Source organism: Lagenorhynchus albirostris, chromosome 10, assembly GCF_949774975.1.
Source record: "Lagenorhynchus albirostris chromosome 10, mLagAlb1.1, whole genome shotgun sequence".
Taxonomy (NCBI): Eukaryota; Metazoa; Chordata; class Mammalia; order Artiodactyla; family Delphinidae; genus Lagenorhynchus; species Lagenorhynchus albirostris.
The window spans coordinates 27,250,645-27,274,431 of record NC_083104.1 but is presented as its reverse complement, the minus strand read 5'-3'; the positions used below and the strand labels follow the sequence as shown (position 1 = coordinate 27,274,431).

Genomic DNA, 23,787 nt, shown 5'->3' with positions numbered 1-23,787 from the left:
CAGAATTTTTTGTCAATGATCTCAAAACCAATAAATGATTTGTAATTTTCCCTGCTGTAGTTACTACATTTTCAATTAACTTACACAGTACTTGATAATATTTTTATGTCCCTGTAATAAGAGCAAACACAAATTTTCTATAGTTGACTAATTAATAATGTATCTTCCTATAAATCACTATAGGTCATGAAAATACTCAGCTGATTAGTGAATAGTATGTTAAATGTGTTTGAAGCAGTTAACAATGAAGTGACCCTTCATTTAAGATGATCTATTGACATCCTAACATGGTATTTGGAAAATTTTGGCCCTGATTGTGAGAGACTATTCTTTTAAAAAGTCATTTACTTTAGAGTGAGAAGGAAAGTGATACACAGTGTGGTTTGGGGTCACGCAAATTAATATTGAATTCATTCTCTGATGTTGCATTCCTGCAATGTAGCAACTGCAAGTTGACAATACAAGAAGATGCAGCAAAAATCTGAGACAAAACTATAGAAGGAATTGAGGCAAACAACTATTTGGGAGTCTACCAGGATAGCAATGCATTGTTGTGCAAATACATGTAAATTCACTAGAACAAAATTCATTGAGTCATCTATTCATCCATCCTTTCTTTTAATCTTTAAAAAAAGTATAGCAAAATCCTAAAAGCCCACAAAGTTCACATTCTATGGTAAGCTTTTAAAAATGCCTCATCGGACATGGAAAGGAAAGGAAAGTTAAATTATCTGCTTGAAGTGGTAAAAAAAAAAAAATCTGTCTGCTAGCCAGGGGTACATTTATGCAAAAGAAAAGAAAAAAGAAAGAAAGGGGGGATAGAAAGCAAATTAAAGAAAAAAACGAAAAGAAGAAAGGACTATTATTAAATGGTCAGGAGAAATGATGTGACCTACAACTTCTAAGCTCGCATTCAAAATACTCAAGTACATATTTGCCTGCTCTCTTGACCAATTTTTCTAGCTCCCTCTAATGTCTAGTTTTCCCTCAACACATTTTTGGTGGACAGCTTTTTCCTCTATGAATAAAGGAACTGTGTACTCTCTTTTATTAATAACTCAAATAGTGAAGAGAACGATGTTTTTATGTTTTCAAGTTTCTTTTTTTCTCTTACAGGTGTATTTTTAGAAAAATGAATACAAATACAAATGATGTCCTAAAAAGTTATTGTTGTCATTGTTCTTGGGAGAGCAGCAGAGAGATATTTGAGACCAGAGGTCAAAACCCTCCATGACATTGTGAGACTGTGAATCTGAAGCTTCTGTGAATAAGCTACATGAATTCAATTGGGTCCTTAGTGTCCTGTTTTTGTGTGGGCTAGCTGCATGTATTACATGTCTCTTTTCAAAATTAATCCTCTCTTGGGTCTTAGAGCACACCCTCAAGCCAGGTAGGATGAATTCTTTCATGTTCAAGTAATGAATTTACTTTATTGTGTTCTGCAATTTCTTGGAGTCTTGCTCAGTTAACATCTTTGGGTTTCCTACCCCACCCTCCCTTCTATCTGTTAAGGTACCCGTGGTTACCACACCATTGGTTCGCTGACCATTCTAACCTTTGGAATGGGAAAGGAAAAACAACAATAGCAACACATCATCAGGGTGCAAAATGATCTGTTTTCAGGCATTAAGCAGTCAGGTAGCTGTGAATTCCACGAAACAAAGGCATTATTTGCCATTTTGTTGTGACGTTCATTAATATTCTTGGAATAAAAAAAAATTAGGATATGTTCATGGTTGGCTTTACTCAGAGGATCATTTGATGCCAATATGAAAGCCAAGGAGAGGAGGCAATTATGCACACATCACATGCATCCTAGTTTCAGTATGAAGCTGACATTTCAGACCTACGGTCAGGAAAATAACATGAAAAGTTTTACTACAAAGTCTAGACATGAGGAAGATTTCAGAGGAGAGGGAGGAAGCACATTGCAGGTGTCAGATAATCTAGTCTGATTATCTGAGCTGTGCTAGCTATAGGGGAACACTTACCCTTCAGTCCAGCTAGAAGTTAGCAGGGTAAGAAGGAACAAACCAGAATAACATAAAGACTAGCAACAAGGCTCAGGAAAGCAGACAGGAGTTCTAACCTAGCAGCTAAAGTTCTTGGGTTTGAGCAAAGATTGAACAAGAAAACTTAAATGAAACAAAACGAAAAACCAAAGTCAACCCCCCCCAAACCAATAGTAACCAAGATCCCCCTAACTGTTGAAGACTCTTCAGGTGGTAGCAAAATTAGAACCATTCTCAAAGACATCCAACTTTAGGGATCTATGATGTGATTAACACTTATCAGTTGAGAAACAGACATCAGTATGAGACTCATTGCAAGTGATATATCAATCATTGACCAAAGAGCAAAGCTTAAAATACCCCCTCCCCCTGCACTCTTGAGAACGGAGGCACTGATTTTCCACTGTTCCTCTAACACATTGCGCAGGGATCGGGTGTTTCAATGAGAGGCCACTTGGCAGAATAAATCGTGGCAACACTCAACTCAATGATTTGGACGTCATTTCCAAGGTAAGCAACATTGGCCTTAAAAAACTGGAAAATTACAAGTATTTGTTTTAAAAAGTTGTATAGCTAGGCACTGCCTTAATTTTTTCAAGTTTTAACCAAAAAAATAAATAAATAAAAGAGAGAGAGAGAGAGAAATTAAATCAACAGCAACACACATCAAAAAAACCACAAAAGAACAAAAAGGTTTACAAGTTTGGTGGAACCCTCCCAAAATCATTGTAGAGTCACATACAAACTAATGAATAGCAGGATCTATTTTTCTTTCAGTTTTTCCGATTCCATACAAATACTCCACTCCACTCTTAGACGTGTCTTTTCATTTTGAAATCGAGCTTTCGAAATTGAAAAAAAAATAAAATCTGCACCCAGAAGTCTGTTAAACTGAATTTAGAAAGACCCAAATAAACTCACAATTACGCTCAAGTATCCCAAACTGTAAAATATTCCATTCTCAAGTTTCCCTTGAGCAGACAGCGACATGACAAGACTGGAGTGTTTATTTTTCTCTATCCAAAAAACCTATCCCATTTCTCTGTAGCTTCCCTTTGCCATGTAAATATTAACAGAGTGATTACAAAGTTAACTCATAGAAAAGTTGTTCTTAAAAATCATTCACTTGCAAGAACAGCAAATACTTTGAGCAAATATTCAAAAACAGGGATTTGATGAGATGTGTACAGAATTAAGTATTTAACAATGACCCTTACCTTTTGGAAGTCAGGGAGATCTTTTTAAAATGCAATACTTGATTGTTTTCACTCCCTTTGTTAGAGGGTCTGTGATTGACTTAACGTTTGTGATGTGACAAAATAAATCGAGGTATAGACTGAGAACCAAGTGTCAGTGAAGGATCAAAGTTTGCTACTTTACTACTATGTTGTAATTGTTTTTCATTTTTCTGTTATCTCACTTTGTAGTACCAGGTGACCAAACTATCCCAGTTTGCTCAGGACTAAAGGGCTTCTGGGACAGAGGACTTTAATGGCTAAAACCAGGCAAGACTTGGGCAAATCTGGATGAGCTGGTTACGTTAAGTCTGAATAAACATTGTAAGTCTGACTGACTTAATATAAAGCCTGATCTATTTAATAGTGAGGGTTTGAATTTACCAGTTTAAATGCAGCTTTGAAGTAACTGTTACGTAACCACGATTCTGTGGCAGACTCCACTAAAAATTATGATCTATCCCCTACCCCTAGCCATTTTTCGTTGTTTTGCACAACTACTCAGTGCATTACCACACAATGTAAAATTCTTGGCTCCTGTTTGAATCATTCTCATGAGTTTTAAATACCCCTAACTGTAAACGATCAGATACAGAAGGTTGGTTTGGTTAAACCCTGACTGGATTCCGATGCTGGTTTCTAAAGTATGGGAACACAGCCTCACTTGCGGGTACTCTGGCTGCAGTTTTTATTAAGTGCCTAAACTAGCATTAGATCGAATCTGGAGCAGTTGAGGCTCTGTTTCAGGGGTAGTAAAGTAACTATGGGATTATTAGGTTTAACACTAGTGGGTTGAAGCTCCGCGTAAAGACTGTCATTGACTGCAGGGCCATGGTGTACAGTTGTGCAGAATGGGCACTGCACAACTCAGGAGGCACCATTCGCATTTCTGTCTATGGGAGAAGTGTCTCCTGCAGGGCACAATCTGCATGGCTCAGAGTGGTGGCTTCCTTCTTACAGAAGCTGGTAAGAAGGAAGGTAGTCCTCATACTCTCTAGAGAACCTCTGTTCCTGGGCAGTGATTAAGGGAACAATAAGGAACAGGGTGGTTCTGCCACCAGGTACTGATAAATCCCAGATGCATGAATTACCTGACCTTCTCACTCATCTCTCAGCCTACCTCACATGCTCTCTAGGAATGACATTACTTACCCCACCCCACAAATTCGAACCCTTAGAATTTTTCTCTGGATGCTCCATTTAATAAAAGTTCCCTCTGTCGACTAGAATAGTGACATACCTCAGGCTTGTGTGTACTCAGCTGAATCTTGTAGCTGATTGCCTAATGACTAGATTCTAATTGCACAGCTAAATGGATCCTACCCACTGAGGGAAATGTAAATTGAGAGCCCTTGTGTATTTCCATGAAGGGACATCCATTCCCTTTTCAAGAGCCTCCATTACTAAGCTCCTTTTTAAAATCAGTGTCTGGTCTCCATTTAATTTTACCCCTGAATGTCCATCCTCTTTCCTACACTAGAGAGAAAACCAAGAACCAAGTAGTAATTTCTTAATCTTGGCAGACGATAGAACAAAGACACTGAATGTAAGGTGAAATGACTTCAGAAGAAGTGGAGATTATTTGGAAATAAAACCAGGATTTTCCAAATATCACCTGTGACACATGTTTTATGAGCTTGATTTAGATGGTGGTTATAGTTAGGAATTTTTTCCTGATACACAGTTAATTCCATCTCAGAGGAATATAATGGGATGTGTTGTTTCTAAATTTATTTAAAAGGAGCCTGTCAGGCAAGGTGAAAGAAGGGATTCCATTACAGAGGAATTATTTTAATTCAATAAAGACTGGGGATGCTTTTATTTCAACTAGTGACTAAACCATTTAAAAAGAGATGCTTCCTTCTCTCTCTTTGCTCTCAAACTTAAATGCCACAAATGTTAGAGAAAAAAGAGAGTAGGACACTTGGTGGTGGTCATGGTCAGAAGGGCTGTCCCTCTTCCCCTGAGTCCCTCCGCAACTTATTCCTTATTCTTTCAGGGTTTTCTTTGTGGAAACCCACATGATTGTGTGATTATTTACAAGGTCCCACAGGGAATGCATCTTCCTTTAAAAAGCCATCAGGGGCTTCCCTGGTGGCGCAGTGGTTGAGAGTCCGCCTGCCGATGCAGGGGACATGGGTTCATGCCCCGGTCCGGGAAGATCCCACATGCCGCAGAGCAGCTGGGCCCGTGAGCCATGGCCGCTGAGCCTGCGCGTCCGGAGCCTGTGCTCCACCATGGGAGAGGCCACAACAGTGAGAGGCCGGCATACCGCAAAAAAAAAAAAAGCCATCAGTACTGGACAGGAATCCCTGGGAGCACCTGATGGATAGTATTTGTCATCCAAAAAGAGTTTTTCCCCATCAGTAAAGGTGTTATGAGGTCTAAGAACATAGTCTTGTTAGATAAAAACAGACATGGCAGTGGAATTCATTGAAAAGAGACTATTCTCTGTTTAGTTGCTGTAGCTACAAAATTATTCGATCCATATTTTTAAAAAATTATTTAATTTATTTATTTTTGGCTGCGTTGGGTCTTCATTGATGCGCGTGGGCTTTCTCTAGTTGCAGCGAGTGGAGGCTACTCTTGGTTGTGGTGCACAGGCTTCTCAATGCAGTGGCTTCTCTTGTTGTGGAGCATGGGCTGTAGGCGCACAGGCTTCAGTAGTTGTGGCACGCGGGCTCAGTAGTTGTGGCTCGCGGGCTCTAGAGCGCAGGCTCAGCAGTTGTGGCACACGGGCTTAGCTGCTCCGTGGCATGTGGGATCTTCCCGGACCAGGGCTTGAACCTGTGTCCCTTGCATTGGCAGGTGGATTCTTAACCACTGTGCCATCAGGGAAGCCCTCGATCCATATTTTAAGAGCAACAGAGGAGAGACAGTGTGAAAGCACTGTGTTCAAGGTCAAATTTCTGACGAGGGGCCTTCACACTTGCTTTTCCTTTCGCTGTAATTCTCTGTCCACAGATATTTGTGGGGCTGACTCCCTATCATTTGGGCTGAAGCTCAGATCATCTGACTTATATTCCCTCTCCCCACTCAGTCACCATTGCATGACATTCTTTATGGTATTTCTCAATGTCTGAAACTATCTTACTCATTTTTTTACTTGTTTACTGTCTAGACTTCCCCACTGGGCTGTAGGTATCCTGAGAGCAGGGATCTCACCTGTCTTCCTCATCAATGTCTTGTCATCTAGACAGTTGCTCAGTGAACTACACTGAATCAGTGGGTTCCATGCTAAAGTCAGGACTCACCATGATTTTTGCTAAAAATGCCTTGTACCCGAGCTATTCCTAATTGACCTGTTATTCAGAACCGTAACATCTCTATTTAGGGTTCATGTTTTGTAAAAATGAATTATTTAATTCGGTGCCTTATGTTTTCAGTGCTTCCATTGTCTTTGTTTCAGTAAGCATCTCCAAGCGTATGCTGTCTTTCATCTGACCCTGTGTGTCTGAAGTGTTGCAAGATAAAAAACCAACGTAGGTAGCAAGAAGGCATGGCAAAGGGGCAAGAAATTAAAGCAGATGCTGAGGTAAGAGGGGAAGAGACTGGAATATGAACTGGGGCTGTTTAAGGAGGAAGTTTCATTTTTGGGTTCTGGTATTTTAGCTCAGAATGGGTACCGTGGTTTTTTTTTTTTTTTTTTCCACTGCATGTGATAATGTCATCATTTATTTTTAAATGGTTCTAAGTTGCAGATTTAAATTTATTTCAAATCAAGCCCTATTTTACAATTACTTTTAATAGGAAGAAATGAGGCAAGGACATACATAATCTACCATATTTGAAGGACTCAAACAAATACATGTTTGGCTGTGAATTCTAAACTCTCACCAAAACAGAGAGATAAAAATCCACCTAAAATATATTTTCTTTGTTTAGTCCTTAGGGGGAAATGTCAAGTATTGCACTTTAAAATTACTTTCATCTAACATTTTTGTCCCAACTTTCCCCCTCTGAAGTCACTATTTTTTCTTTTCAGCAAACATGATTTTGTGAATCCTTAATGTTAAAGCAACTAGATTTTCTAACTCAACTTTGAAAGATTGACTTTACTCTACAGAGCTATTTTTAACAAATGGCATATTTACTTACAAAATTGGGAGATGGGGGCGTCCAGCTGAGGCACGTTCCCTCCCTTGGCGTTGAGTTTCTGGACTTGGGTTGGGGGCACAGGCTTGTGTGACTGACCGGTAGCCCGGTACATGGCTTGGACCCAGAGAATGCGATCTTGCTCATCATCACTTGCAAATATCACGGTGTCTCCTTCTTTGACTGCATTGAAGAAGGCTCGGCCACCCTCCAAACCTGGGTTAAAAGGGAAAAAAAAACTGCTAAGTTGAGCTGCAATGTTCTTGGCAGGACTAAGTTCTGAGAGAGGCAGTTTCTGTGCTTTTTCTTGGGCTGCAGAAGGGAGGAGCCATTTATCTGACTGTAGGATGGGAAATCTGATACCCACTTGGCCACAAGGTGGGGCCATGGTGTCCAAGAGGCATTCTGAGCCCAGCTCTTGTCTCCCGCCGTCTTTGTTTGGTTGGAGACAGAGTTGTCAACTGAGCTACCTAATGGACGGGTAAACATCTGTCTATAAATAACACTATTATTTCTCTCATCTTTTTTTTTTTTTTTTTTGCGGTACGCCGGCCTCTCACTGTTGTGGCCTCTCCTGTTGCGGAGCAAAGGCTCCGGACGCACAGGCTCAGCGGCCATGGCTCACAGGCCCAGCCACTCCGCGGCATGTGGGATCCTCCTGGACCGGGGCACGAACCCGTGTCCCCTGCATCAGCAGGCGGACTCTCAACCACTGCGCCACCAGGGAAGCCCTCTCTCATCTTTAAATACAAACAAACCAGATAACGAAAACATCTCTTGACTCCCACTTCTCCCTTGAGCTACTGCCCTATTGTTCTTCTCTTTACCATGTAAGTGGATCTCTACCAGGGCTTCTCAAATTTTGGTGCACATGTGAATTCTCTGGGCATCTTGCTAAAATGTAGCTTCTGATTCAGTAAGTGGGGCTAGAACCTGAGATCCTGCATTTCTACTCAAGCTCCCAGATGATGCTGATGGTGCCAGTTGGAGGACCACACTTCAAGTAGCAAGGGTCTCTCTCCTCTTAAAGCCCTAAAGCCCTTCTGATCGGGCTGCAGCCCCAGTGAAACTTGTCGGGGTCACCAATTACTTCCCCGATGCTGAGTCCGATGATGAACTCAAAGGCTTCATTTTGTTCCATCCATCAACTCATTCCATTCTCTTTGAAAGGTTTTCTTCACTTGGCTCCAGGTCATCTGATTTTCTTCCTCCTTCCCTTGCTGCTGCTTTCAGTCTTGTTTGCTGGTTCCTCCTCCTCTCACTCCTCCTCCTGACCTTTAAACATGGGAGCATCCTGGTCTTCTGTCCTTGGACCTCTTCTTTTCTTCATCTACACCCAATCCCCCATCGTGGTGGCCATCGTGTCAAATACCATGGATATGCTCATGGTCTCTACATTTCTAGCTCTACACTGGACACCTCCCTTGAACAGCGGACCTGAACATCCAGTGGGTTTCTTGACTTCTCCACGTGGATATTTGAAAGAGACCCCAAATTTATCACATCCAACACTGAACTCCTGGTGTTTTCCCCAAACCTCCTCTCCATCTCAGTAGAGCTGACCTCATCCTTCTGGGTGCTCAAGTCCACAACCTCGGGGTCTTTCTGACTCCTGATTTTCTCTCACTGCCCATTCCAATGAAATTCTGAAGGCTTTACTTTCAGGACGTCAGAACAGAATTTGACCCATTCTGCCTTCTCCAATGCCTCCACCCTGAATTCAGCCATGCTCATCTCTCACCTAGATTATTTCAATAGCCTCCTATCTGATCCATCAGCCTCCATCTTCACTCTCCATACTTGATTCTCCAGATGGGGGCGAGAGTAATCGGTTTAGCATAAGAGTCAGGTCATGCCACCCCTCTGCTCAAAACCTACCAGTAGCTCTGCATTTCACTCAGAGGAAGAGTCTAGGTTCTGACAGGGCCTGCAAGGCCCCACATGAATTGACCCTTCACTACTTCTACCATCCTCTCCTACTACTCTCTCTCTCACGTGCCCCTGTATGCACCCAAGTCATGAGGGCCATGCTGGCCTCTTGCTGCTCCTTGAACACTCCAGGTGTGTTCTCACCTCAGGACCTTTGCACATGACATTGCCTGTGCATGGAACTCTTCCTCCAGATATATGCATGAGTCACAACCTCCCCTCCTTTGTGTCTTTGCTCAGATGTCACATGCTTGTTCAGGCCTTCCCTGACCTCTACCTCTCCTTACTCACCTCTCTTCTCTTGTATTATTTTTCTCTGTAGCTCTTACCACCTCTAACAAATTATATAATTTACTTCCTAAAGACAGGGAGTTTTTGTCTCTTTTGTTCACTGCTGCATCTCTGGTACCTAGAACAGTGCATGGCATAGAGTAGGTACTCAACAAATACAAGTTGGATGAACGAATGCTCTACAGATCCATTTTTGTCCCACAGGCAGTTCTCAAGGTTAAAATTTAGAGAGAAGTAGGCAGAAGCCTCTCTTTGGCTTCAGGCCAGAGAGACATTGTGTCTGTCAACATATTCCAAAAGCCTGTATTTTGTGGTTACTGGGACTGTCTGTCCATAAATAAAGCTTCATATCTTCATCAGCCTCCTCCCCTCCCCACCCCCACCAGTTATCAGTTTAAAGATGAAAGGGGAGTAAACAGAGTGATTAGCATCCCTAAATTTCCAACAAGGCCCAGTCACTAACCTGTATGACATTTGCATTGGAAAAGATTTCTGGTGACAACGTTAATTCTAATGTCTATTCCACAAGAGTGGGTATGTGTTGGTAGTTTTGCACTTAGAATTGCCAGGGATTCTAGAACAATAAAGAGCATCATCTTTATATGAAGGGTCTAGTGGTGCACCATTATGGTGGTTATGATTAGGAAGGAATATTTTGGTTCATTTCTTACAGAGAGTTTTAAAATGTGTGATTTGGATAGGATGATGTACAGTTAGCAAGCTGGGAAAACCTGATGAAATGAATGGATACAACCATAAGAAGGAAAATTCTGAAGGGTGAGAGAGGAAGAAGAGCCTTGAGGGATGCTTTAACCCCTGAAAAGTGGGTACCAAGGAGCTAAAAGGAAGAGTGGGGTCAGTAGAGCTCCCGTAGTCTAGTCTCATGGTAACCTTCGGGATAAGCTACTATGATACCGTAGGTGATCTGCAGGCTAGACATCACTGGATGGGTCCTTTTCCTTGCCCCACCACCTCCCGTCTGCCAGGGCCCACAGCTGGGAATAGGGACACTGTGTTCCTGGAGCTACAGTCAGAAAGTCAGTTCATGGGGCTGCCTCGGGAAGTAGAGAGGTAGAGATGGAAAGATGCTAAGTGTTCAGATTTTTTATTTAATCCTCCCAACAGCCCTGGGAAGCAAGTACCCTTACTCCCACTGTATAAATGAGGAAACTGAGTCACAGAGAAGGAGCTAACTATCCCACGAACACAAAGTGGAGCTGTAAGCATCAGAGTTGGGCTTCTAGCCCGGGCTGTCTGACTCTAGAGCTGGTGACCATAAGCATTGTGCCGGCCTGCTGCAGAGCCGGACAGCATGCCTTGCACACAGTAACTGCTCGCAGAGGATCAGTTACTCACAACAGAGTGAAGCCTAATCGTGGAGGGAGTGGGGCAAACAGAAACATCTATAGCAGCACAAGCAAGGACAGTGACAGCAGCGGAGAGCACCAGAGCTTTTCCAGGAAGCGTGGGAGACCAAGGACACACCATTGAGGGTGAGGAGAGAGCAGAGAAGCTAGCTGAAAGAAAACCAAGGAAGGAGAAGGCAATGTGAACATCAACACGTGCTCCTAGGCAGCTGTCTTGGGCAAGGCAGCAGCTGTCGGGGACAGCATCTGCAAAATGCAACGTGTGACACTGCCTGGGCTCTCCACGGGATACCCCACAGGTACTGACCTGTCAAGAACAAGAGGACACGTCTGGGAACGGATGGAGGCAGACCAGGCAAGGAATGTGGGCCAGCTCCCGGCTGGGGATTGCCGTTCCAACAACACACATGGACGTGGTCTGTTTATTATGGTAAAGTTGAGTTGTCAAAGATTTAATTTAGTTGTTTAAATTGTGCCACTGAATTATTCTGAATGAATATCCTATTTGAAGACTTAATTACTCGATCTAATAGGAATTGAGAGATTGTTGCGTACTCTTCGAACCATACCCAGGGAAAGGTAAAGTGTAGTGTTTTCATCTTTTGATTAAAATGATGGCCCTGAATGTAAAACTTACTTACACTTATTTACCAGTTCCCCAAACCAATCTTTCAAGGACCCTAAACAGGTAGAGTTGATTTAGAGCAAGAGATTATGTCTGGATGAGTGCTGGATCTCAGGCTGGTACAAAGGCAAGGATGTGCACGCTACAAGGCTACCTGCCCCATAAACATCTCCACCAGTTGGTTCCATTGACAACCAGGATAAAGCCGAGAGGAGAGGGGGGACAGATGGACCCAGAAGTCCTGCTCCAGGTGCACATTCACCTTTCAGGGAGCAGAGGGAGAGACTCCACAAATCTCTGAAGACACTGGCTAAATTGTGCATTACCCTGATCTCCAGCTGGCAAACTTTACTATACATAAGGATCCCCTAGAGTGCTTGTTGAAATAGGATTCTGCCCTCCCCTTTCTGGTTCTTGGTTAGGTTTGGGGTCCAGGAACTCCTATTTTCCATAAGCACTCTTTAAGAAATTCTGGGTTAGACTTTTCTCATGACGATTGGGAGTATCTGAATCTCCATTTTCAATCAAACATTGCTTTGAAAATAACTAGGACTTGGCACAAGGAAAGGCAGAGAGGATTCTGCTTATTATTCTCAAGAACATAATCACTTTACTTTCCATTGACATCCTTGGTAAAGGAATTCATAAATTATATCCCATGGGATCACTGTGAAAAAAAAGATGAGAAGCTTTTATGATACATACGCACAGTTACCCCTTTTGCATGTAGACAGAACAGCTTTCTCCCCACTCCTGCCCTCCCCACTGTAGGAAGAGAATTCTGCATTTGAATGATAAAATAACAACTCTAGCTTTGCTATAGCTGTACACAGAGCTATGTTTTACTGCAGCTGCCAGAGGGTGTGATGGGTTAGACCCCAAGTCCCAGCTCTCCTTCTTCCTTTACAAAATGAGATGATAATCCGGGTCCCATATAATTGGTGGGTTGTGGTAAAATCCAAATGCCATCACGTAGAGGAAGGAATAGTAAACTGGCTTAAAAGAAGGTAGTGTCATAAGATGGTATTGTTTTTCCTTCTCATATTGGTCCTTGAGTCTCCCACTTGAAAATATAGGTCTTAGGAAAGAGGGACTCTGTTTCTTTGAAGGGAACTCAATGGTTTGAGACCCCAAACCATCACAGAATGCCACGAGGGCTGCTTTCTTAATACAGGGGCCACATCCTTTCCATGAGTTGTTGCACGAACTTGGCTCAAACTTGTAGGTTCTATTGATGAGGAGGGATTTCCAGGCAGAGCCTTTAGTTTACGTCTTACGTGGTCAGCTCTGTATCATTGTGCTCTGGCAGGATGCTAATTATCTACAGAAGTCTGAGGAGGCGGGGCTGGTCCAAAGCACTCCGGGTTGGGATTCTGAAGCCCACTGCTAATTTTCCTAAGTGGGCTGGGCCAAAGGTCTTCCCAGCCACACCTTTCCAGGTTAACACCCCATCTTCTCTCAGACTCTGTTTTTCCTTTATGTGTATTTTGTTGCATGTGGAAGAGCAATATGGGAGTAGAAAAAAAGGTTTTGGGCCAAATAATGCAGTATGGTTGGAAATGCTTTCCTTGTGCAGATTTGGCATAAAAATAAACTTCTCTGGGAGAGGGCTGTTGGTGCCTGTTGCTCATTAATATGCTGAAATGATTTCGCACCGCCCCTCCCCCCATTTTGAAGGTTCCTTGAGGCGGATTTCTATTCATCTCTTTCTGGGAAGAAGATAAAATGGGTGGGGGGAGAGGTGTGAGGGGGCAGGATGTGGAACTTATGCAATGTAGAACTTACGAGAAATACTACCGTTTGTGTGGTTCTTAGTTACATAAGGTTGAGGAGCTTGGATGTCTACACTGTAGATTAGTGTCTTTTTAGGAAAAAAACCATTTAGCGAGGACTTTCTTTTCAAGTACCATCAGCTAACTTTGAATTGTAGTTAACAAATGTGTAGTTAACAAATGTGGACGTACAGGACAGGTTTATTTGGACATGGAGACGCAATACCTGCCAAGCCCACACATCACTGGTGAACAAGACACACATACACACACACACACGCACGCACACACACACGCACACACACAAAGTCGTTGGTGTACATGTAGGACTTATTTTTCAGGAATTTCTTTTGAACATTCTAGGGTGGAGTACAAATTTGATATGGGCACAGCTACATAGAAGAAAAACGTATTCTGTTTTCATTTTGGTTTTATGAGGATCCCTTGAGTCAAAACAAAGCCCTTGATTGGAATGGCATTTACTCATCCACGTGGCTTAGTGTCCAACAGGGAGGAAGTGCCCAGAAAATGCTAGTTGAATGTTCACGTGGGAAGGGGGTGATTTTTATGGGTTCACAGCCTAGCGGGTGGGCGGGTACCTGGCTGGGGGTCCGTGTAATCCACAGTGTAGCCATCCAGTTGGAGAAGTTCCTGAGGCTCCGCTTTTTTCTCCCGGTAACTGCACATGGCAAACGTGTACTGACTCACCTAAAAAAGAAAAGCACAGACTGTGAGGTTGGTTCTCTAGAGCCCATTTTCCTTGAAAAAAAACCCTCCGTGTTCAAGCCTGTCCTTTCCCCTGAGGCCCTGCGCTCAGGAGCTGGGTTCAAATTGAGTTTTTCCACCTCCTGGCTGTGTGACTTGGAGCAGGTTAAAAGACTTCTCTGGTCCTGTTACCTGATCTGTAGATGGATATAATCTGAGAACCTACCTTCTCACTGGCTTATTGTGCGGATTGAATGAGTTCCTAAGTAGAATGCATTTAGAATCTTTCCCGGATGCTTAGGAAGTGCTGGACAAAAGTTAGCTATTATCATTACTGCTGCTAGCTTAATTGGGCTGAGTTACATGAAACTGACATTTGGATAGGTCAAAACCGGTTGCATAGCAGCAATCTTTTAGCTTTTACCTGATATGACTATGGCCCTGGCTCTGGCTGAGACTGTCAAGCTCTCAGACTTGACCCAGGCCTTTCGGTCAGAAGTTAGGGACTAGACTTTTATGCATTTATTTATGCCCTCCGTTTCTTTTAGTATTTTACTTTTTGCAGGCCAGTTCTCAGCACCGAGCCGCATGTCTCAGCCCACCCTCCCCCTTGCCACTGAAGGAGTGCTTTTGGTCACTTTGAAAAGTCTTCCCTTCATCTCAGACAAGTGCAGGAGTGACATGCTGTCACAAGCAATGAATGCTCGATCTCTAGGTGCCAGTCATGGGAGAGCCATCCTCAGCCCTGCACGGCACGGCTGTTGTCGCTGGTGTGGCCCTCACGACCCACACGGGCATCGGCCCACGTCAGTGCTGGGCGCGGGCTCTGCAGCTGCAGGCCAGCCTTCAGGTTCCTGTCGCCTCGGTGCATCCAGACCCAGCGCAGATACTTAGCATTTCTACAGCTGGCTTGTCTGCAAGGAGCCCGGGGGAGAGCAAGACTCCTTCAGGCTTCGGGCTAAAAGCTCAGGGGCGTATTTACCATCCACGGATGTCAAACGTCTTAGTGAAGTAGTGCCACATCCCTCATCTCTTAGTTCCCTTTATTAAAACAGACATTTCCTAAGTGAACTTTGATCCCGGCGGGGGACATTTTTTATCTCCTTCTCCATGGGTCTGATTTTTTTTTTTTTTTGGTAAGAAATTGGCGCTTTCAAAGCCTGCACACATCTCCCACAGTCCTCAGCCTGAAGGTCCCAGTGGCAAGATAAAGGGAGTCCACGGGAGAACGTTTTACTGGTTGATTTATCTATTGCTGCCCTCTGTTGGTTCCTGATGAAAACTTCTGCCCGACATGGGTTTCTTGATCACGCATATAGTTTGAAGAATCTGTTCCTTATATTGCAAGGTCTTGATGGGCTTCAAGGGAAACATAAAGCCACTCAGAGTATGTTCATAAGTGGACATGTATTACGCTTTGTAATAAGCAGAACAACGAATAACAGTCTCTTCTAAAAAGGAGGATTTAAGAGTGCAAGCTTTGGGTGGGGTCACACAGGCCTGGGGCCCCATCCCAGCTCTCAGAAGCTGTCATATATAGAACTCAGAGTCTTCATCTGTATTTTACCTGTGTCTTATTGTGACTGGAGGATTAATAGAGCAGTGAAGGGCTTTTCACACCGTGCGTGACACTCACCTAGCAAATACTCAATTTATGCATTTACGTAAGCAGTTGCCACGCATTTGGCACTAACATCCTAACACAAAGTAGCTGAGGAGGTGTATTTGCCTACTAGATTATAAATCCTTTGAAGGCAGGCCTAGGGAGTCATACACCTTGGTTATATTCCCCTTGCCATGAGCAAAATCTACCATGTAACGGGCATTCACTAATTGAGTCTGATTGGTTCTAGAAAAATGAGTACGTACCATCCAATAAAGAGGTTTTCTCCCTCCCAAATTTACATGTTTCTCCAATCCACTACTGATCCCACGGACAACCTATCTCCCACACCCCCTGGCATGATAGTGAACACAGACATTGCTGGAACAGTTCTGCAATGATTTTTTACCTCTCTGGCAACACCGAGATGATATAGTTCGTTAATATGATGATTAGCCAAATAGACGATTGCAGACACTTACTTGAGATCAGAGAAATATCACGACAGAAGGCTGTTATTTCAAGATTCAGGCATTTACTCTTACTACATGCTTGGGGCTTTCTGACTTTTCCTTTTTCTATTTCAGGTCCTTGCTTCTTGGAGCACTGTATGTTGCTGCCCCCTTCTGGTGATACTGTTGAAGTTGTTCCGGGCAAACTTGGGGCTCAAAAAAACTCGAATTGGTTTATTAGGACCATTTTAATCTGGAATTTGGCAACTTACTTTAGGAAAAAAAGGAGGAGAGAAGAAATGATTTGTTTTTGCATATTTCTAATTACTGCAAGGTTGGAGGGAGCCTCAGACTTTCTACAGAGCTTGAAGTGTGAGGGAATAGCAAGGGTCTGGAGCTGCTAAACTGTTTTAAGCCTTGACCTTCCAGAGTGTGCTGCATTGAGAGAGCTTGCCTGACGGGGGGAAGTCGGCTTGGGGGAAAGTCGGCTTAGATGAAAGTACAGTCAACAGATGGTACAGATAGAGAGACTGAGTCTTGATGACTTTGTTTAAGCTCTGGACCTAGCCATGCCAGAAAACTCTTTAGTTAATTAGTAATTTAATGAACTAACCAATATATTTCTTCCTCTTCTAAAACTTAAGCTAATTCGGGTTGACTGTTGTCATTTACAAACAGAACATAAATGCAAATGCCCTTTAGGGCCGTTGTGAAGTTGAGTGGGAAGAATGAACATTTACTCAGTTATAAATCATTCACCTATAATTCATTCACCTATAAATCATTCATTATATGCCTTACAATTCACTTTCATAGTTAACTTTATATTGTTTTCTGGGTGACAACTGTTGTATTATAGGGTGTTTTATATTATCAGACAATATCTTATCTCATTCAGATTTAGATTTTTTTGAAAACTGGAACGGTCAGAATTTGGGTGCATTATATTATCTCTAGGTTATCCGAAACAGGTTATGATTTAGGGACCACATTGTCTCTAACTGATGCAAGGTGTGTGAGTTCTAGGACACTGTATCTAGGACATTGTATAAACCTCCTTGAGCACAGTGCTGTCTCAGTGCTTGGTGTCCTGGAAGACATCTGGAATCAGAAGGCCTATGTTAGGATTCACATAGGCTGCCTATGAGCCATTGACCTTGAGCAAGTCATTTAACCAGCCTCAGCCTCAGTTTCCTCCAATGCGAAATAGGGATAAGACGTGTCCTTAACACAGTACAGAAATCTTTGGGGCACAGAAGAAAAATATTTTAGAATAAAAAGATGATCGAGGTGAGGCTTTCTAAGCTGGTCTGGATGACGGGTTGGCTTCTGCCACTCCTCTCCTCCCACACCCAAGGTGGGGAGCTCAGGGTGGAATTGGCACCTTCATCATTAACATTGGTTTGGTCGCCGTTCCTAACGACGGTGATCAACATATTTGCTCCTTACCATGGCCCCTGGGGTTTAGAATGAGTTTACCCAGCAATGTCCTGACTCAGGGTGCCGGGGACCCATTTCTCCTTACTCCTTGTGTTAGGGTCTGCAGCCATGTTCATAGGGCATATACTGGGGTTTCAAGGAACACAGCTGAGAGGTCTTGTCATGCCATTTGCGCAAAATCATCTGTTTAGCTACTCTGATGCTCATTTCCTTGGAGAACATAAACTCTGAGAGAGTGTGGTCGAAAAGGAATGGGAGACTTCAGTTTAAAAGGGACAATGACCTCTGAGGCAGTGTTTCTCCAAAGATGGTCACCGGACCCCCTGCATCAGGACCTCCCGGGTTGCTTGTGAAGCATACAGATTCCTGAGCTCCATCTCAGAGTCTTCTGCACATCAGACGCTTCTGGATGGCCCTTGGGACCTGCATTCTATTTACTTAGTTAGTTTTAGGCTGCACCCTATGGCATGTGGGATCTTAGCTCCCCGACCAGGGATCAAACCCGTGCCCCCTGCGTTGGGAGCACGGAGTCTTAACCACTGGACCGCCAGGGAAGTCCCTCTGCATTTTAAAAAACACCCAGTGCAGGCAGTCCAGGGCCATACTTGGAGAACACTGTGTACGAACACTGAAGTCTCTGGGAGAGAAACACCCTGCAACTGCTTCATTCCCTTCAGAGCTGGTAGGGCAGACTCCAGCCACATCCATAATCATTTTAGCCTCGATCCTTAACCACGGAAATTGCTGCTTTGGCTCAACACCCCCCTAAGGGTGGCCTTTGTCCCTGGTTAGTAGGAAGCCCATTTATAACCTATCTTTGGTTCCCCAAGGTAGTAGCTCTAAAAGGAAATCTCCCTGAGAGAATTTAATAGTTTTGCATTACAGACAGAAATGTAGACTCTTTTTCTCTCTCTCTCTCTCTCTCTCTCTCTCTCTCTCTCTCTCTCTCTCTGTGTGTGTGTGTGCGCGCGTGTGTGTGTGTGTGCGCGCGCGCATGTGTCAGAGAGAGAGAGAGAGACAGAGAGAGAGACAGACAGACAGACAGACAGCTGGGGTGGGAGGGGAGATGAACTCTGAGGAGACTGGTGTTGGATGTGTTCTCCTTAGGCTTTTCAAACAATTTTCCTTGTATTAAATCTAGCGGAACTCATAATCACGTTGGAAATTATGTGTTACCAGCTCTCTACAAAAAACACTCCATGAGACCCAGCGCCTGAATAGAAAGGCACATTCAGTAAGTCACTTGGGTAGCTATGACTCCTGTGTGGTGGTTTCACACTGTCCCACAGAGATCCCTCTGAGGCTGCTGGGGAGTTGGGGGCAGGACGGGGAGAATCTGCTTTCTTCCTCAGCTCCCTCACCCTTCCCCATATTTGACCAGACTGGTTCTCCTGTTTTCACTTTTGCATTTCAGTGGAAGGGTGTGGTGGCTTAAAGAAACCGAAAACCATTTGTACGTAAGACTGGATTCAACACTGCATGCAGCTGCTGGGCGCCTGTGGTCACTGCCTGAGCTGCCATCTTTCTTTCAAGCAACTTGGGATATTTTTGCTTTCCCTGAATTGGGCCAGGACTGAGGGCTTTGAACTTCTCTCCTGCAACTCTGTTGGCATTGCGGTTGTTTCAAAGGGCTTAAGTTGTTCTTTATCATTTTCATAGAATGCTGTGTGATCACTTAAACAGCAGAGATGAAAAATTGAGAAGAATCTAAAAGTGATGCAGTATTTTCTAGGTAGGCCACCAAAACTGCTTGTAGACACTGTTGTAGTGAACAGGACAAAAATGGAAACAGAAGACTTGAGTTTTCCTCCTGGCTCCCCCATTACCTTTGTGATGGTGGGGCTGTCATATCACCTCTGCAGGCCACAGAAGGTGTTAATGGAGACTTTGGATTTAGGCTGAAACAGAAGGTTGAATTTGGGGGATGCATGTCCCCAGTGTACCTCAAGGGCTCTTTAAAGCTAGTGAGAATCACATGTACGTGAAACCTCTCATGAAATCCTTGTAGGAAAAATGCCGAGCTGTAGACAGGTTTTGGATGCCCTTTTCTGATTTTCAGAAGTGAGCACATAGCTTGCTTTGTAGCTACTGAGCGCTTCTTATCTTCTCTTGGTAGAAGGCTCAGTGTGAAGGACCTAATACGTCTGTGCTCCAGTCACACGGCCTAGAACAATCATTCTCTTCTTTTGGGTTCAGTATATATCGTATAGACATGGCTTCACTAATATTTGCAGCACAATTCCTCTTTTTTTTTCTGAAGAGTTTTTTTCTCCCCTAAAATCTCTCCCAAAGTTAAGAGGCCAGTGACATCTTCTAAGTACTTCATCATTTCAAAGATTGTCAGAGAAAAGTCTTGTGTCCAGTAACTGGCTACCTCAGTGGGAGGAGAGACTCCATATTACATGACAAGGCCACTTACCCCACTTCCTCTTGGAAGGTGTCACCAGCCATTCTCTAGGTCACACGATCTTTCCTTTCTCAGAACCACGTGAAGCATTGCCTGGGCTCTTTTTCTCTCTCTTCCTTTTCCTTCTTTCTTCCACTAAACACTTCCTGAATGGCCATGCCAGACACTGAGCTGGAAGGGGTGTGTGTGTGTGTGTGTGTGTGTGTGTGTGTGTGTGTGTGTGAAGGGGTGTGTGTGTGTGTGTGTGTGTGTGTGTGTGTGTGTGTGTGTGTAAAGAGAGAAGCACAGCTAGATGAGTTGGAAACAGAACTGACCCTGAAACAGCACATGGTCTACTGAGGGAGGCCAGAACACAAGTGATTCTAAGGGAGGTTGCTCTGCTAGGTGAGAAGCATGCAAAGGGGAGAATCACCCATAATCCAGAGCTGCCTCTTTTAATGTATCTTTTTTTTTTTATTCCAGCATTTGAAATCTTCATCTTAAATCTTTTTTTTTCCTTTTTAACATCTTTATTGGAGTATAATTCCTTTACAATGGTGTGTTAGTTTCTGCTTTATAACAAAGTGAACCAGCTATACATATACATATATCCCCATATCTCTTCCCTCTTGCGTCTCCCTCCCTCCCACCTTCCCTATCTTACCCTTCTAGGTGGTCACAAAGCACCGAGCTGATCTCTCTGTGCTATGTGGCTGCTTCCCACTAGCTATCGATTTTACATTTGGTAGTGTATATATGTCCATGCCACTCTCTCACTTTGTCCCAGCTGACCCTTCCCCCTCCACATGTCCTCAAGTACATTGTCTAGTAGGTCTGCATCTTTATTCCCATCCTGCCCCTAGGTTCTTCATAACCATTTTTTTTTTTTTTTTAGATTCCATATATATGTGTTAGCATATGGTATTTGTTTTTCTCTTTCTGGCTTACTTCACTCTGTATGACAGACTCTAGGTCCATCCACCTCACTACAAATAACTCGATTTCATTTCTTTTTATGGCTGAGTAATATTCCATTGTATATGTGTGCCACATGTTCTTTATCCATTCATCTGTCAATGGATATTTAGGTTGTTTCCATGTCCTGGCTATTGTAAATAGAGCTGCAATGAACATTGGGGTGCATGTGTCATTTTGAATTATGGTTTTCTCAGGGTATATGCCCAGTAGTGGGATTGCTGGGTCGTATGGTAGTTCTATTTAGAGTTTTTTAAGGAACCTCCATACTGTTCTCCATAGTGGCTGTATCAATTTACATTCCCACCAACAGTGCAAGAGGGTTCCCTTTTCTCCACACGCTCTCCAGCATTTACTGTTTGTAGATTTTTTGATGATGGCCATTCTGACTCGTGTGAGGTGATACCTCATTGTAGTTTTGATTTGCATTTCTCTAATGATTAGTGATGTTGAGCATCCTTTCATGTGTTTGTTGGCAATCTGTATATCTTCTTTGGAGAAATGTCTTTTTAGGTCTTCTGCCCATTTTTGGATTGGGTTGTTTGTTTTTTTGATATTGAGCTGCATGAGCTCCTTGTAAATTTTGGAGATTAATCCTTTGTCGGTTGCTTCATTTGCAAATATTTTCTCCCATTCTGAGGGTTGTCTTTTCGTCTTGTTTATGGTTTCCTTTGCTGTGTAAAAGCTTTGAAGTTTCATTAGGTCCCATTTGTTTATTTTTGTTTTTATTTCCATTTCTCTAGGAGTGGGTCAAAAAGGATCTTGCTGTGATTTATGTCATAGAGTGTTCTGCCTATGTTTTCCTCTAAGAGTTTGATAGTGTCTGGCCTTCCATTTAGGTCTTTAATCCATTTTGAGTTTATTTTTGTGGATGGTGTTAGGGAGTGTTCTAATTTCATTCTTTTACATGTAGCTGTCCAGTTTTCTCAGCACCACTTATTGAAGAGGCTGTCTTTTCTCCATTGTATATTCATGCCTCCTTTATCAAAAATAAGGTGACCATATGTGCGTGGGTTTCTCTCTGGGCTTTCTATCCTGTTCCATTGATCGATATTTCTGTTTCTGTGCCAGTACCATACTCTCTTGATGACTGTAGCTTTGTAGTATAGTCTGAAGTCTGGGAGCCTGATTCTTCCAGCTCCGTTTTTCTTTCTCAAGATTGCTTTGGCTATTCGGGGTCTTTTGTGTTTCCATACAAATTGTGAAATTTTTTGTTCTAGTTCTGTGAAAAATGCCAGTGGTAGTTTGTTAGGGATTGCACTGACTCTGTACATTGCTTTGGGTAGTATAGTCATTTTCACAATGTTGAGTCTTCCAATCCAAGAACATGGTATATCTCTCCATCTGTTTGTATCATCTTTAATTTCTTTCATCAGTGTCTTGCAGTTTTCTGCATACAGGTCTTTTGTCTCCTTAGGTAGGTTTATTCCTAGGTATTTTTTTTTTTATGTGTCTTGTCGCTCCACTTACATGCTCTCTTTAGGGTAGATATCAGCTGTTTTTGCCTACTCAGCATCCATTTCTTTTTCTGGTAATGGCATGCTGATTTTGCACTGGAGACAGCTCAGTGGCACTGTGAATCAAAGCAACATGGTCTGCCCTTCTGAAAAGCTGGTGTGACACAAGCTGGACCAATCCAATTCCCTCTCTCAGATTTGGTCCTCAAGTGGAGACACAAAGACAGAAAACGGTCAGAGCTGATTTTGTCTTACAGCCATGTCAATGACACTGGCCATGGTTCCCACCACCGGGATTTCTGGAACTACTCTGGGTACTAGCTTTTATCACCAATCCTATGAACTGCCACAAGAGCCTTCCAATACACTTTTTTTAAAACCTTACTTACCTTGAGTCTGTTTCTGCTATTTGCCTATAAAGAACTGTAAGAGATCCTCTTCTGGAAGTGAGAGACCAGGTCTCCCAGTTCTTCTCTATGACCTATCAATGTACCCTTCACAAAATAGGTACTCAATAAATGTTGGTTAGCTGATATTCTGAGGAAATGTATCTCTGGATGAAATGTCTTCCATCACTTAGCTGTGGCTTATTTGGATGGTTGGGAGTAATTCCAAAGTTTTCCTTTGGTTAATTTATTTTAAGGTTTTGTTGCACCCCATAGTGATTATGAAAGCAAAGATTACCTCTTGCTTCTAGATGCAAGACAGATGCTGTTTGCCTTAGAGACACAGTAGAAGCTTGAGTAGATCTGTAGAAGGTGTAGCCTTAGAAGCTCAGGGTTGGTGGAACTTTCAAGGCCATTTAGACTAAGAGGCAGCTGCTTTTACTGTGAGATTTCAGAATCCGTAGTGCTCAAAATACTAGTCAATGCTCATAGCCAACACAATAACCCAGTAAACACCTTTAGTCACTAAATTACAAGTTGACTCACTTTGTGACAGCTTTCAGAGGACAGAATAAATTAACTTTTGGCAAATTGAATTATAGCTCACATGCTCTGGTGAAACTTGCAAATTAAAAAAAGGCAATGACAAATTCCTTTGTAAACTGAAAAATCCTGATGCAAAAAGCAAACAAACCAAAAAAAAGGGGGGGCATGGAGATTTTCGAGGGCATGCATTACTATTTCTGGAATCTTTTTTTCTTAAAGATACAATGAAGAGGGCAATAATATTATTTATATATTACTGATGTATTATTAACGTCAATATCTATATCTACACGTGCATCTTTATATACAGAGATGTACCCTGCTGTATGGTTAATGATAGTTCCAACTGGGGAAGCCCAAAGTACCTCCAAAAGGAAAATTCCACAGGTATTAGAATCTGAGCTATATGTGCATTCATGAAACAATGTCTACAACGATTGTGTTCAAAACAAAAAAGCAAGTTGATGAACAACATGAAGAGTTTGATTATTTAAAAAAAGCCTATGTGGAA

At 42.8% G+C, this 23,787-nt stretch overlaps 1 protein-coding gene across 16 annotated transcripts in view; it reads right to left on the bottom strand.

Annotated features, from left to right (window-relative positions):
* CADPS (calcium dependent secretion activator) overlaps positions 1-23,787 on the bottom strand; it is a 479,657-nt gene that overhangs the window by 153,330 nt on the left and 302,540 nt on the right. For 12 of the 16 annotated variants that reach the window (XM_060163968.1, XM_060163967.1, XM_060163973.1 and 9 more), the window contains 2 exons: positions 13,926-14,034; positions 7,346-7,558 (listed from right to left, as the gene is read on the bottom strand). In XM_060163968.1, the coding sequence (XP_060019951.1) occupies positions 7,346-7,558; positions 13,926-14,034 (322 nt within the window). Of the gene's footprint in view, positions 1-659; positions 682-7,345; positions 7,559-13,925; positions 14,035-23,787 lie in introns of all 16 variants that reach the window. The other 4 variants (XM_060163974.1, XM_060163982.1, XM_060163978.1 and 1 more) reach the window with 1 other exon arrangement.